The sequence below is a fragment of the Cynara cardunculus genome (assembly GCF_001531365.2).
Source record: "Cynara cardunculus var. scolymus isolate 2C chromosome LG 1, CcrdV1, whole genome shotgun sequence".
NCBI classification, from domain to species: domain Eukaryota; kingdom Viridiplantae; phylum Streptophyta; class Magnoliopsida; order Asterales; family Asteraceae; genus Cynara; species Cynara cardunculus.
The window spans coordinates 31,371,894-31,384,441 of NC_037528.1; the positions used below are offsets into that span (position 1 = coordinate 31,371,894).

Below are 12,548 nucleotides of genomic sequence, written 5' to 3' on the forward strand. Positions count from 1 at the left end.
GGATTTAGAGCAACCATTTGCTCCACAGAATGACACGAATGGATGAGATCCTCCTATGCAGCATCGGAAATATGATGACTGATAACAGTCATTAACATATACGAAGCAAAAAACGGCTACACTAGAGATGGGCATACTATAAATTGTAGTCAATACCATTCGTTGTCAAGTCAGCTTGTAATTGCAACCAAATCAACAGATTAATAGGACCATGAGGGTGAATCTGTTCTATAATACTGTTCATTGTCTAATCAACTTATTTTTGTAACCAAATCCAACAGGTTAAGAGCAAAATGAGGATGAATCCTGTGTATAACACTGCCTTACCATCAAAAGGATTGATAATTGGACATCTAGAAGATGCATTCCTGTATTCTTTCATTTTATCAAAACTTATGCAATCCATCTATGGTTCCTAGTAAGGATTGCTGTTTTGAATTCCAAACAACTCACTATATATCCAACTATATGAAAAGATAATGATAGAAGGGTGTGCCAATAGTTAACTGGGACACCCTTAATATTAATTTTATTCTCTGAGTTTTTGCGACTTGGCCCACTTCAACCAACACCTTAAATGTGGCATAAAATCATGGGGCCCAATCAACTGTCTTTTTGAGACATTGATCTTTGCTTTATGGATGTGCAGTTTTAGAAAAAAAGATAGTTTTCCACCTGCCCACCTTAAATGTTCTATACTTCAACTCTCTTAGAACCTCTATGTACTTTACTAGCGTCTATAGAGCATTTCTAAATTGAAGGGGTTCATTTATTTGTGAATTTCTATCTTCGTTTTCTTTTCAGGACAATGCTGTTGAGTGCTACCGAAGAGCATGTAAAATTTTTAGCATAGAGTCTGAACTTGTAAGTGTTCCTTTTTATTTGGGTTGATTGATCTTCTAAGTAATATTTTTTCATCAGTGTCTTTGTGTACTTTATTAATTGTATCAGTACTTTTCTCTCCTTTCTATGAGAAATTTAAAACTATTTGTGCAGTTACACATCTGGGATTTTTCTGGACAAACAACTCAATTTCTTTTAGACGAGAAAAATAAGAATGCAAAAGACTCTCTAAGACAGTCAGAGCAAGAGGTAAGTCGTATAGCTCGGTAGTTGAATGTTTCCTGTCCTGTGCTTTTTACTATGGTTCTATAAGCCTTCCTGTTTATGGGAATTTGGAATTGGAAGATGTTTCCTATTTGGGTTTGTGTGTGTGTGTGTATATTCTATTTTCCTTGCCTTTTATCATTTAATTTCTTCCTTTTCTATCAGAGTAAGCTTAGTTGCGAATGCTAATCTATGTTCGGTACTTCATGATATGCCGTAAATGTTATCTGTTGACACGCTTAGGTTTGCTTTTTCAGGATATCACCTCTATATATTAAATGCTCATCTGTCTGTGTTCGTGGATATAATGAATTCACACATGGAATTTTTACTAGGAAAACTTTCATTGTGTGGTTGACGATCAGAAAATCTTTGTCGGATATCAATGCCTTGTATTTTACTTATACTTGACTTAAACTGTTTTGGTTGCTTTATATTATCTGGTGATGTAGATGACACCAATCACACCATGATAGAGTTAATGAACACGTCTTAGATATCCTCCTTACATTATCTAGTGACGGTCATTGGGACAATTTAATTGACCGAAAACCAGAGACCCGTTTCTTACCTTCAGATTATACTTTCCGCCTTTCAAGATAAAGCTTAATTGAAGGGTAGTGATGTCAATAGGATAAATATCTAATGAATGGGTTACTGGAGAAAGGGTAGTGTTGAACCCCCTACTACAAAGGCGAAGTTAGATTGTTGTTAGAGAAAGGGTGGAGTTGATATCATACAAGTAAATTATGAACTGTGATTTGCTCTGTGTGCCAAATTTAAGTTGTGGTGTGATTCCGAGAATTCTGTTGATAGGTAAGTTTGGAAGTTACTTGAAAACAATATTATATAAAAGTTATGAAAAGTATGTGAGGATGTTCCACTAAATTTTCATTCAAGTCGGAATCTGAAGCTGCAGGTAACAGCTCTTATATTTGAACCTTGTTTTCAACTTGAAACAAATCCAATGCCTTGTTGCATCTTATTTTCAAAAGTCCCTACAAAGTTGCGGGCGTTACAATATGGATTAAATGCTATATATTCCATGATATATTCACATCTAGAGATGGCAATGGGGTTGGGGATATCAGGGATCCCAATTCCCATACCCAATCCCTATCCCTAGTCCTCATCCTCGTCGGGGAATAAGTTTCCGTCCCGATCCCCATCTCCATCCCATCGGGCAACGGGGATCCCCACCAGGCAATTGGGGATTTTCCCTGTTTACAAAGTTAATTTTTTAATAATATCTTTATAAATTTCAATTTCACGTTTAAACATATCATGCTAAAACTTGAATCAACAAAACTTTAATTGTTGTATGTATATAATACGAAACATCAAACAAACATAATTCAAACACAAACATATCATGTAGAATAGTTGATAATTGAATTTTATGCATCCACGTTGTTATGTCATCAAAAGTTTATCCTCGAACCACCAAACCAATATTGTAAATTGTAATCCCTTTTACAAGTTACAAATATACAGCATACAATTTTTTTTATTATTAAGTACTTGGGGTAGGGTTGAGGGGTATCCCCATCCCCGGTCAACTCGGGGATTCCCTGGTCAAACCGGATTCGTGTATCGGGTACCCTGTCTGGTGCAGGTTCTTTTGTCCTCTCTACTGGCATCTATCAGTGGCAGAACACTATAGTGGCCTATGGGGGGTCATGCCCCTTGCAATTTAAGAGCCAAATATAATGTCTTAACAATATTATTCACATAAATTACCCAGCTTGGTTGGTTAGCACTATTTGGCCCCCTTTAGAAAGGTTTCAGGTTCGAGCTCTACAGGCTGCACTTGACTACAGTTGAAAAAACTTTTTCCTTCCTATACATATTAATTTTTTTATAATATTCTAAAAATTTGGGTTCTAGTCTACATTAGTCAATTTTTGTTTCTATTTCTGTATGTAATATTAGATTATGATAAAAATACATAAAAATCAATAAATTTGTATTACTATTTTTTGTGTTCGAACTTTTGTAATATACTTTTTCAGCCCCCAAGGCTATGATGTCCATGTTCCGCCCTTGGCATCTGTGTAAAATAATGAAAGCTACAATCCCTAAATATCTTAGTCTGTGATTAACGTTTAGACACTCTGCGTAAATTTGTATTTGCATATGCTGACATTTTTGCTCAAACATGTAGAAGTAGCATGGAAACAAATATTATGGTGCTAAAATGGGTCATCAGGATCTGCTAGTTCCTTGATATGCCAGTTGTTAAAAATGTAATGGCAGTGAAAGCCTAGTTCTGTTTTTGTACACTGTAATATTTTAAAGTACACTATCTTATAGAATATCTGCAATAGTTAGAAACTCCTTTATTAGTGTAGCTAATATACATGATTATTCTTTTTATCCAATTTGATATGCTACTTTAATGATCCTAATATCTACACCATATTTCCAGATTCTCTTGGAGTTGCAAGTTTATGGCTTGTCAGATTTGACCAGAAACAAAGATATGAAAAAAGATGAGATGACATCGCATCTGGTTAAAACTTCATCAAAGATGAATGGTAGCACTGGTAACTCTATTTGTTTGCGGAGTAATTCTGCAGTCTCAAGTGGAAGCTATTGCGAGAAGGGTTCCTTGGGTTTAACTGGCTTACAAAACCTGGGAAATACTTGTTTCATGAATAGTTCTCTCCAGTGTCTTGCTCATACCCCAAAGCTTGTTGATTACTTTCTTGGAGATCACCGGAGAGAAATAAACCATGATAATCCACTGGGCATGAATGTATGTTACTCGCTCCCTGTAATTAAATGTTTCTTTGTATGATTCCATCCATCTTTCTCCTTGAGATGATTTCTCACAAATGGTATGTTTAGTTTTATTGGGTTTTTTCTTTCATTTATATTTCTGAGTTGGTTTTCTCACTTCTTCCATGAATAGTAAACAAAGAATTGCAAGATTATTATACTGCCATTGTGTTTATGGAATGGCTGTCTCTTCTCTCCTTCCTATGATCAAACTTTCACATATTAACCAGGGTGAGATTGCATTGGCTTTTGGAGATTTATTAAAGACATTATGGGCTCCTGGAGCAACTGCAGTACCACCAAGAACATTCAAGTCCAAGCTTGCTCATTTTGCTCCTCAATTCAGTGGCTTCAATCAGCATGATTCTCAAGTTTGTAGTCATCTCTTGCTGTAGTAGAGCTCTAGGTTTTGTTCGTCTTGATTTTGCTACTTTTTCTCTGCACTCCTTCCCTTTGGGGAAGTGGGGTTGAGTGTATTGGTTATGATGGTTGTGGCTTTGGGATTCGTGGATTGTAGTCGTTCTTTGTCAGTGTCAAAATTTGAAGTCTAAATGACGAGCCTGTATGCTAATTTTCTAATGCAGGAACTCCTTGCTTTTCTATTAGATGGACTTCATGAAGATCTGAATCGTGTTAAATGCAAACCTTATGCTGAAGCGAAGGATGGAGATGGTAGACCAGATGAAGATATAGCTGATGAATACTGGCAGAATCATCTTGCTCGAAATGACTCTATTATAGTTGATGTATGCCAAGTAAGTAATTCTTTTTGGCTGTATTCTACCGTTTTGTTGGGTGTAATATTAATTGACTGCATATTGCAACACTTCTGAATAGCAGTATATTTGGAAAACCAGTGATAGTCTTCCCTTCCAAGATGTCACTTATTAGGAGGCAACCTATTAGGGAGGACCCCTATTGGGGCTGGAGGGAGCACTAAAGTTATATGTTTGGCATGTGGAAGTATGAAACACTTGTCATTGAAACTTTTTGTTGGCTTCTTATAACCCAAAATTCTGTCATGATTCACCTAAGGCAGCATTAAACTTGACAGGTTAGTTAAGTTTTTAATTTGACTGGGGGCCGGAGGAATACACCAATAATGAAGTTCTTAACCTTATGTGCTAAGCTTATCAATCTCCAGTGGGTGTATATTGGAAGCTGGATTATGATCAAATATATTAGACTTGTTGCATTATTGCTTGACTTGCTTCTTTTGAAAAGTAGTATCATACTACCAGACAGCATTTTGAACCTTTTTGTAACTAGACCTCCGGAGTAGGGAAGAAGCTGGAATCTGATCCTTGTATAATCTTCATGATGAGCTTTATGTTTCTGATGTCTAAGTACCATAGCATGAATTTTAGGCATGCTGTGGATAATTTACTTTTGGGCTTCTGACATTTTTTATTGCTGATTATAATGCCAGGGTCAATATAGGTCCACATTAGTATGTCCAATTTGCAGAAAGGTGTCAGTCACATTTGATCCATTCATGTATCTGTCATTACCTTTACCGTCAACATCAATGAGGACAATGACTTTGACAACTGTGCCCACTGATGGAAGTGCTCAGCCAACTCAGGTTACTGTTACTGTTCCCAAGCATGGAAAGTTTGAAGATCTTGTTCGTGCTTTGAGGACGATGTGTTCTTTAGGGAATGATGAAACCCTCATGGTGGCAGAGGTATGTTGCAGCCTCTTCATTGTTAAATCATGCTTGTCTGTTGCGTAATTGTTCATCTTTCTGAAAATTAAACATGTACAGGTATACAACAATCATATTATACGATTTCTTGGGGAGCCCACTGATTCATTATCCTTAATCAGGGATGATGACCGACTGGTTGCTTATAATATACAAAAAGATTTTGAGAAGTTTTCTCGGGTTGTTTTCGTTCATCAGCAGATAGAAAAGTAAGTTCAATGTTTCTCAGTTCTATTTTTTGTTTGCATTTGTTCAGTTCTGTTGAGTTCCTTGGAATTAAAACGAATTTCCCACTAGAAGTTATTTTGCATTATGATATAATTGCTTATGACAAAGTGTGTGTTGGATGAAGTTGATTGTTTTTATGCTGCCCATTTAATTATATCTTCGTTTTTGGACTTTGACCCACACACAGATAAAGAAATAATCTTTATTTGCAGAATCAGACATGATGAATAGTGCTAGTGGAGAATTATTATCACATGTAATATGTCCACAAGGGATCCTCTGGGTGAACCTACAGTTTGGTAGGATGAGGGGCTGTTTGATAAAAGTGAATGATTATCTGCAAAATGATTACGAGGCCATAATGGATTAAGTGCAAAAATGAAAAATGACTGTTTGATAGATGGTTTGAATGGGCAGTCTTGAGTATTTGAAAATTACCATTTTTTATCTTTATGAAATACTTTAAATCAAAGTTATATGTAAAATTCAAATAGTTTTATTTTTTTAATTAGTTTTAGTTTCTCTTTTTTATCCTAATGACACCCACCCCACCCCCATCTGTCCTTTCTCCTTTCCCCTCTCGCCATGGCCCCCATTGGTTAGTTTTGAGGTACTGGCAGTACTAGAAATCTGCCAGAACATTCACATACTGCATAACTAAATTGAAGTCTCTTACAAATAAAAGGGGGCCATATTTATATCTCCTATCCTCAAAAAACGTACTGGGCTCAACAAGATGATCACTTTTATTTTGATTCATTTTAAAACCTTCGAACCGAAAGCCCCAACTAGAGATGTATGCTATAGATTTTGCTTATTCTTCTCGCACTACGTGTCTAGGTATTACGTTCTGCTCATGCATCTGGTATAAAATTGTAGGTGTCAACTTTTCTATTATCTGTTTGGTCTTTATCTTTTTCTATTTATTTTATATAAGCGTGCTTTTCGACCTCATACATGGTATCAATGCATTATATTGTAAAAATAAGCTAACTGCATAAACTGCACGATTTAAGAATTTTTATTTCACTGTTTGTACTTGTTAAGAAATTTACACGTTTATGCATTCCAAAGTTCATTCTTTTTGCACTATGGAACCGAAGGAATTAAAAATCTAGTTAAATGACTGGCTTGCGTCACAATATCTTTGAGGACATAAATTGTGGGAGGCTATTTGTGAAAGGTTTGAGTCATAAATTGCTCATTTGTTGTTATTGAGGTTATATTTATTTTTCTATTTTATTTACAACTCTCCTTTTTCTGTTGAACTTTTCTCCCAAATATGAAAAAAAACAGAAGGATACATCTAATACATCACTTTGGGGTTGTTTGGGGGAGTTCTGAAGCTTCGTTTTCTTTCTAGGATTCATAGTTTCCTTCTCTGATAATTAGTTTCTTGAAGCCTGAAATATGTCCCGCTTTTTCTTATTAGTTCTGCCATTAAAAGGTGCTGTAGGTCACTGTATTCCATCCCTTCCCCACTCCTCACCCTTTGTTCATCTGAATGCTGAATTTACTAATTTTATGAATAGCAATTTGGCCAAACAAAGTGCTTCTTTGCTACTTTCCCTTTGAAATTAGTTTGGTTAAATTGTCCCTCTAATATGATGAAGAATTAGCATACCAGAACAGTCCATTACTCATCACTACATTGTCTCAGTAAAATTTTGGTTTTCATTTTTCTTTAGCTAATTCAGTGTACAAATTTACAAATGATATATGCATATGAAACTATTTGATTTGAGCTCAGGGATGTTCTTCCCAGCAGCTACAACTGGACTATGTTAAGCTTACTTGCCATAAAATTGATGCCTGGACTCATGGATATATTGTGTTTTGAACATGCTTGCTATGCTCTCAATATGTCGTTTTCAAAATTTATACCAGCATCATTAAAGTACTAGTATACAAACTAGCTATTAACAAATCAAATTTCTTGCTGCAGTTTCCTTTATTTGGCTTTGTCATCATAATCATGTTTATTTATTCTTTTGTATATTTGGTTTATCTTACGACAAAAAAAAAAACCATATTGCTTCTTTACAACACATGATAGAAGCATACACATAGCTCTACATAACAAACTCCTATTTTCAGGAATTTAACATCTGGAAAAAATAAATCAAGCTGCAAGCCATTTGGGCTTCCTCTTGTAGCATGTGGTGAAATTGCAAAAGGACATGATATTCGTGATTTATATTTCAATGTTCTTAAACCTTTGACAATTAAGGCTAAGAGTTCCAGTGAGGATGATAACAACACTGGGACTGTGCCAATCGAAGATGAAGAAAGGAACAATGTCGCAAGTCCTGAAGACACCTCAGAGGCTTCAGATACTGTTAATGGAAACTCACGTACTGATTGCGAAGTACAGTTCTATTTGACTGATGATAATGGAAATGTCAAAGGTTCTGAGATTGTTATGGATGAGTTGTTAAACTCCACAGAGTTGGGTGGCCGTTTGAACATTCTTGTGTGTTGGTCTGATAAAATGCTTGAACTATATGACCAAAGCCTTCTTACCTCACCAGCTGAAGTTTACAAGCCTGCTTTGTTTAGCAAACGGCCTCAAGAGTCCATTTCTCTGTATAAATGCCTGGAAGCATTCCTTAAGGAAGAGCCACTTGGACCAGAAGACATGTGGTAAGTGTTTCTTTTTATGTATTTTTAAAACTTCCCATGGAAATGCTTTTGTCATGTTTTGAAACTGGGGAGCAACAAACACTACAAGGTGTCCTAATAGAGTAGTTAATGCAACTAAGTCTATAATATAGATCAAGAACTGTGTGCCCTATCTGAAGGCGTTACTAAGTTGTTATGATGAAGTTAGATGACCTAATAAGTTCAATCAACAAAGTTGGGCAACCTAATAGGACACAAAAAGTAAATCGTCTTATAAACCTTTTTATAGGACATAAAAAAAGGCTAGGAAGATATAATTTTGTGTCCTCTTAGGTTGCCGAATTGCGTCAACGAAACTGTTAGGTAGCCTAATTTCGTGGTAACAACTTGTTCTTTAGATGGGACACACAATTCTTGGTCCTACAAAGTTCGTCTCATTAAGTACTCTATTAGGACACCTGATGATTGTTGGGCATCCTAAAAGACCCATTTTATTGTATCAAGGCATTTGGCTGTTTCTGATAATAGTATTTCATTTCTTCTGAGCCGGCTTATGCTTCCTTTGGCACATAATACCCAAGCTTAATGATAATCTGATGCATGTTCATGAAATGATGTAATTTCGTTCACATTTACTTCAAATAGTTGCATTTGATGTCTGAAATTTGCCACCAATCTGGTTAGTACTCGATCCAATTGTTCTAGTATACCGTACTTTAGAACACTCAACAATTGTAGTCCTATATCTTTACTATATTATGAAGCATTTGAAGAAAACTCTTAAAAACCATTTTTTATGGATGAAGTACTGTTAATTAATGCATATTACTTAAAATTCAAGATTACAAGTAAATTGTACATAAGTACAACTTATTGAAGTTCTATTTTTGAATTCATGTAACTAACTGTAAATAAACATAATCAAAAAGAAGATAAACATCTCATTTTAAATATAAAAACTCTAAAAATGTAATTAGGATAATCATTGACTTCTAACAGAATACTTAATTATTATCTTTATAAAGAATGATATTATTAAATCAAATATAAATTACTTCATTATTAAACATAACTTAAATTATAATAAAAAATTGAATTAAAAAATTATACAAAAAACGAGAATTTTTAAATAGTTAATTTGATATTAATATCAATATATTTTTTTTCAAAGTTTTATGATATCTTCAAATTTATATGTTATTCAAAAATAAAACAATATTGCTTTCTCAAAACCAAAGGGACAAAGAATAAAACAAAATATTAAAATCGAAATGTATCTCGCTGCATTGTGAGTATCCTTCTAGTTCTCAAAAATGTATCCAGGATGTTCTTAAAATATTTCCCTTTCTATAAATTAAGCATCTAATTATCCGTCCAAAAGAAGTCTCCACATATTAATTTTGTTTTTGTCTCAGAACAAGTGTCGACTTTCAAAACTAATTGCCCACTTCCCAAGTCTACCCTAATTATGAGATAGAGAAATTCATTACTCCCTGTATTATTAATAGTAAAATTATCATTTAGTTAATTAAAAAGTGTATAAGTACACATTTCTAAAATTTTGCGTTTTCCATTGTAGACATTTATTTTGGGACGGAGGGAGTGACCTCCATGAAAATATTTCATCTTACCAAGTTTTTTAAATCTAATCCTCATTATGATTGATTCGTACATGCGTTCTAGGTACTGCCCTGGCTGCAAAAAGCACCGCCAAGCCAGTAAGAAGCTAGACCTATGGAGACTCCCTGAGATCCTAGTAATTCATTTGAAGAGGTTCTCATACAGCAGATTTTTGAAGAATAAGTTGGAAACGTTTGTCGACTTCCCTATCCATGATCTTGATTTGACGACATTTGTTGCATACAATAATGGACGATCAAGTCACCGTTATATGCTTTATGCCATAAGTAATCACTACGGAAGCATGGGAGGTGGCCATTATACTGCATTCATCCGTGTAAGCACCACTTTTATACCATCTACTTGTGTGCGTGTATATACATACATATGTATTTTTGTAAACCGTCAACGAACTCACACTCTGCGTCTAAAGAGACTCGATTGAATTCATAACCTCAGGGTTGTAGAGACTCTACTGATATGATTGGTCCAAAGGCCACTTGGTTACATGTCTGTTTGAGCAAACTCTCTTTTTCGCACACTTTTCACAAGCTGGGGGTGATCATGGAAATAACTTCAATACTCTTTAGGGTAGAGGTCAGGTCTGCATATATTCCACCCCGACCCCACCTCAAGGTGGGATATACTGTGCTCGTTTGGTGTGGTTTTACGTGATCCAGAAAAGACTCGAGTTCACAACCTAAAGGTTGTAGAGACAACTGATACTATTGGTCCAAAGGCCACTTGGTTACATATACCTGTGTTTGGGCGAAGTCCCTTTTTCACACATTCTTCACAACTGTTGCTCTACCCTTTAGGGTAAAGGTCAGGTCTACATACATCCTATTCTGACCCACCTCAGGGTGTAGTATATTGGGCTCGTTTGGTTCTACCTGATTTAGAAAACCACCATAGGCTCCGTTCAAGTTGCATGTCCGATGCTTATAATAGTTTCTCATTGATCTCATGTAGCATGATGGTGATAGATGGTACGATTTTGACGATAGCCATGTTTCTCCTATTGACGAGGATCGGATCAAGACTTCTGCTGCTTATGTACTTTTTTACAGAAGATTAGAAGACATCTGACATTGTTTTTGGAGAATGACCGCTAACCCAACACCTGGATCGACTTTCGGCATTCTTTTTTCCAAGCCTAGCAGAGTCTTCAACTCATCAGATAAAGGTAGCTTTATTTATATAAAAAAAACTTCTATGGAATCATTTAGAATTCAGAAAGAAGTTAGCATACAGAGGAAGCCTACAAAAAATACAAATCTAAACAGTTTGATCTGAATTCTAACACCCAACATAGCATACTCGGTTTAGTTTTACAGTTGAAGAGGTAAAAATCATTTTTTAAGAATATATCTTTATATGTTCATTATAATCTTTGTAACCTTCTGTAAATTACATAAAAATTACAGCAATTTTCATTTTTTGATGCTTCATGTTAGTTGCAACTTTACAATTTTGGTAAATTTCTGCAAAAAGGATATGATGCCATCTTCAGGAGCTCCCCACTATACTGGTCCCATGGCGGTTATGAGTGAAGGTAAATTGTGCGTTTCAGGTGTCTGGAGTCGAAATTTAAACAGATGTTTTTACTGATTATGTAAGGATATCCACCTCCTTATCCTGCTGGTAAATTTGATGGCTAAATTAGATGTCATCTGTGGTTTTGGTGTCTTGTGATCCTTTTATGTTTATATGATCTAGTGTTTATAGGTCAAACTGGTTCAAAAATATGAAAGAAATGAAGTTTGTTATACTAACATAGAATCATCAAGTATTCTCATACTAAATGGGTTTGAAAGGCAAATTCCCTTGTGTTTTGGTGCAATTTGGCATTTATGTTACATTAACCCTCATTTTCAATACAATTTTTTTATGCATTTTGATTTTTTTTTTCTTTAAATATTTGGCAAGGTTTTCTACACATTTTTCACGGTGGAGGTCTCATAGAAATTGTTGTTCTGAAAGCCAAAAAATTGATTGCTTATCTGAAACAACTTATGTTTTTTTACAAAAGTGCTTGTCAATTTATTAGAAGTTAGAATAGTTTAACTTCTTCAAAAACTATTTATCACCGGTTTGACATTGCTATAAGTTGTTTATCCAAACACTAAGATCTCATAGAAATAGTCGTTCTATTTTTGTTTCAATTAAAAATAATCACCATCACCAACACTTGGAACATTTAAATTTACTAATTTAAAGCTTGAAAAAAAATGTAGAGTTAAATTTTCTTTGCCGTTGCTCAATTTTTAATACACTTATCTATATTATATTAAAATCATCTGGATAAAAATTAAAAAAACCATTTTTAATGATCAAATACTGTTTAATGATGCGTATCATTTAAAGTTCAAGATTATAAATAAATGATACGTAAGTACAATTTTTTAAAGCTATATCTTTAATTTCATATAACTAATTGATAAACATAATCAAATTCTACAAAAAAAAAAAAAAAAAAAAA

General features: G+C 34.6%; 1 protein-coding gene across 2 annotated transcripts in view; it reads left to right on the forward strand.

Moving 5' to 3' along the window:
• LOC112502842 (ubiquitin carboxyl-terminal hydrolase 8) overlaps positions 1–11,487 on the forward strand; it is a 14,159-nt gene extending 2,672 nt beyond the window's left edge. For both annotated transcript variants that reach the window (XM_025106844.1, XM_025106851.1), the window contains 10 exons: positions 805–864; positions 997–1,092; positions 3,536–3,865; positions 4,119–4,259; positions 4,473–4,643; positions 5,318–5,575; positions 5,657–5,805; positions 7,922–8,467; positions 10,130–10,403; positions 11,039–11,487. In XM_025106844.1, the coding sequence (XP_024962612.1) occupies positions 805–864; positions 997–1,092; positions 3,536–3,865; positions 4,119–4,259; positions 4,473–4,643; positions 5,318–5,575; positions 5,657–5,805; positions 7,922–8,467; positions 10,130–10,403; positions 11,039–11,155 (2,142 nt within the window). In that variant the 3' untranslated portion in view covers positions 11,156–11,487. The remainder of the gene's footprint in view (positions 1–804; positions 865–996; positions 1,093–3,535; positions 3,866–4,118; positions 4,260–4,472; positions 4,644–5,317; positions 5,576–5,656; positions 5,806–7,921; positions 8,468–10,129; positions 10,404–11,038) is intronic.
• The last annotated feature ends 1,061 nt before the right edge of the window (positions 11,488–12,548 follow it).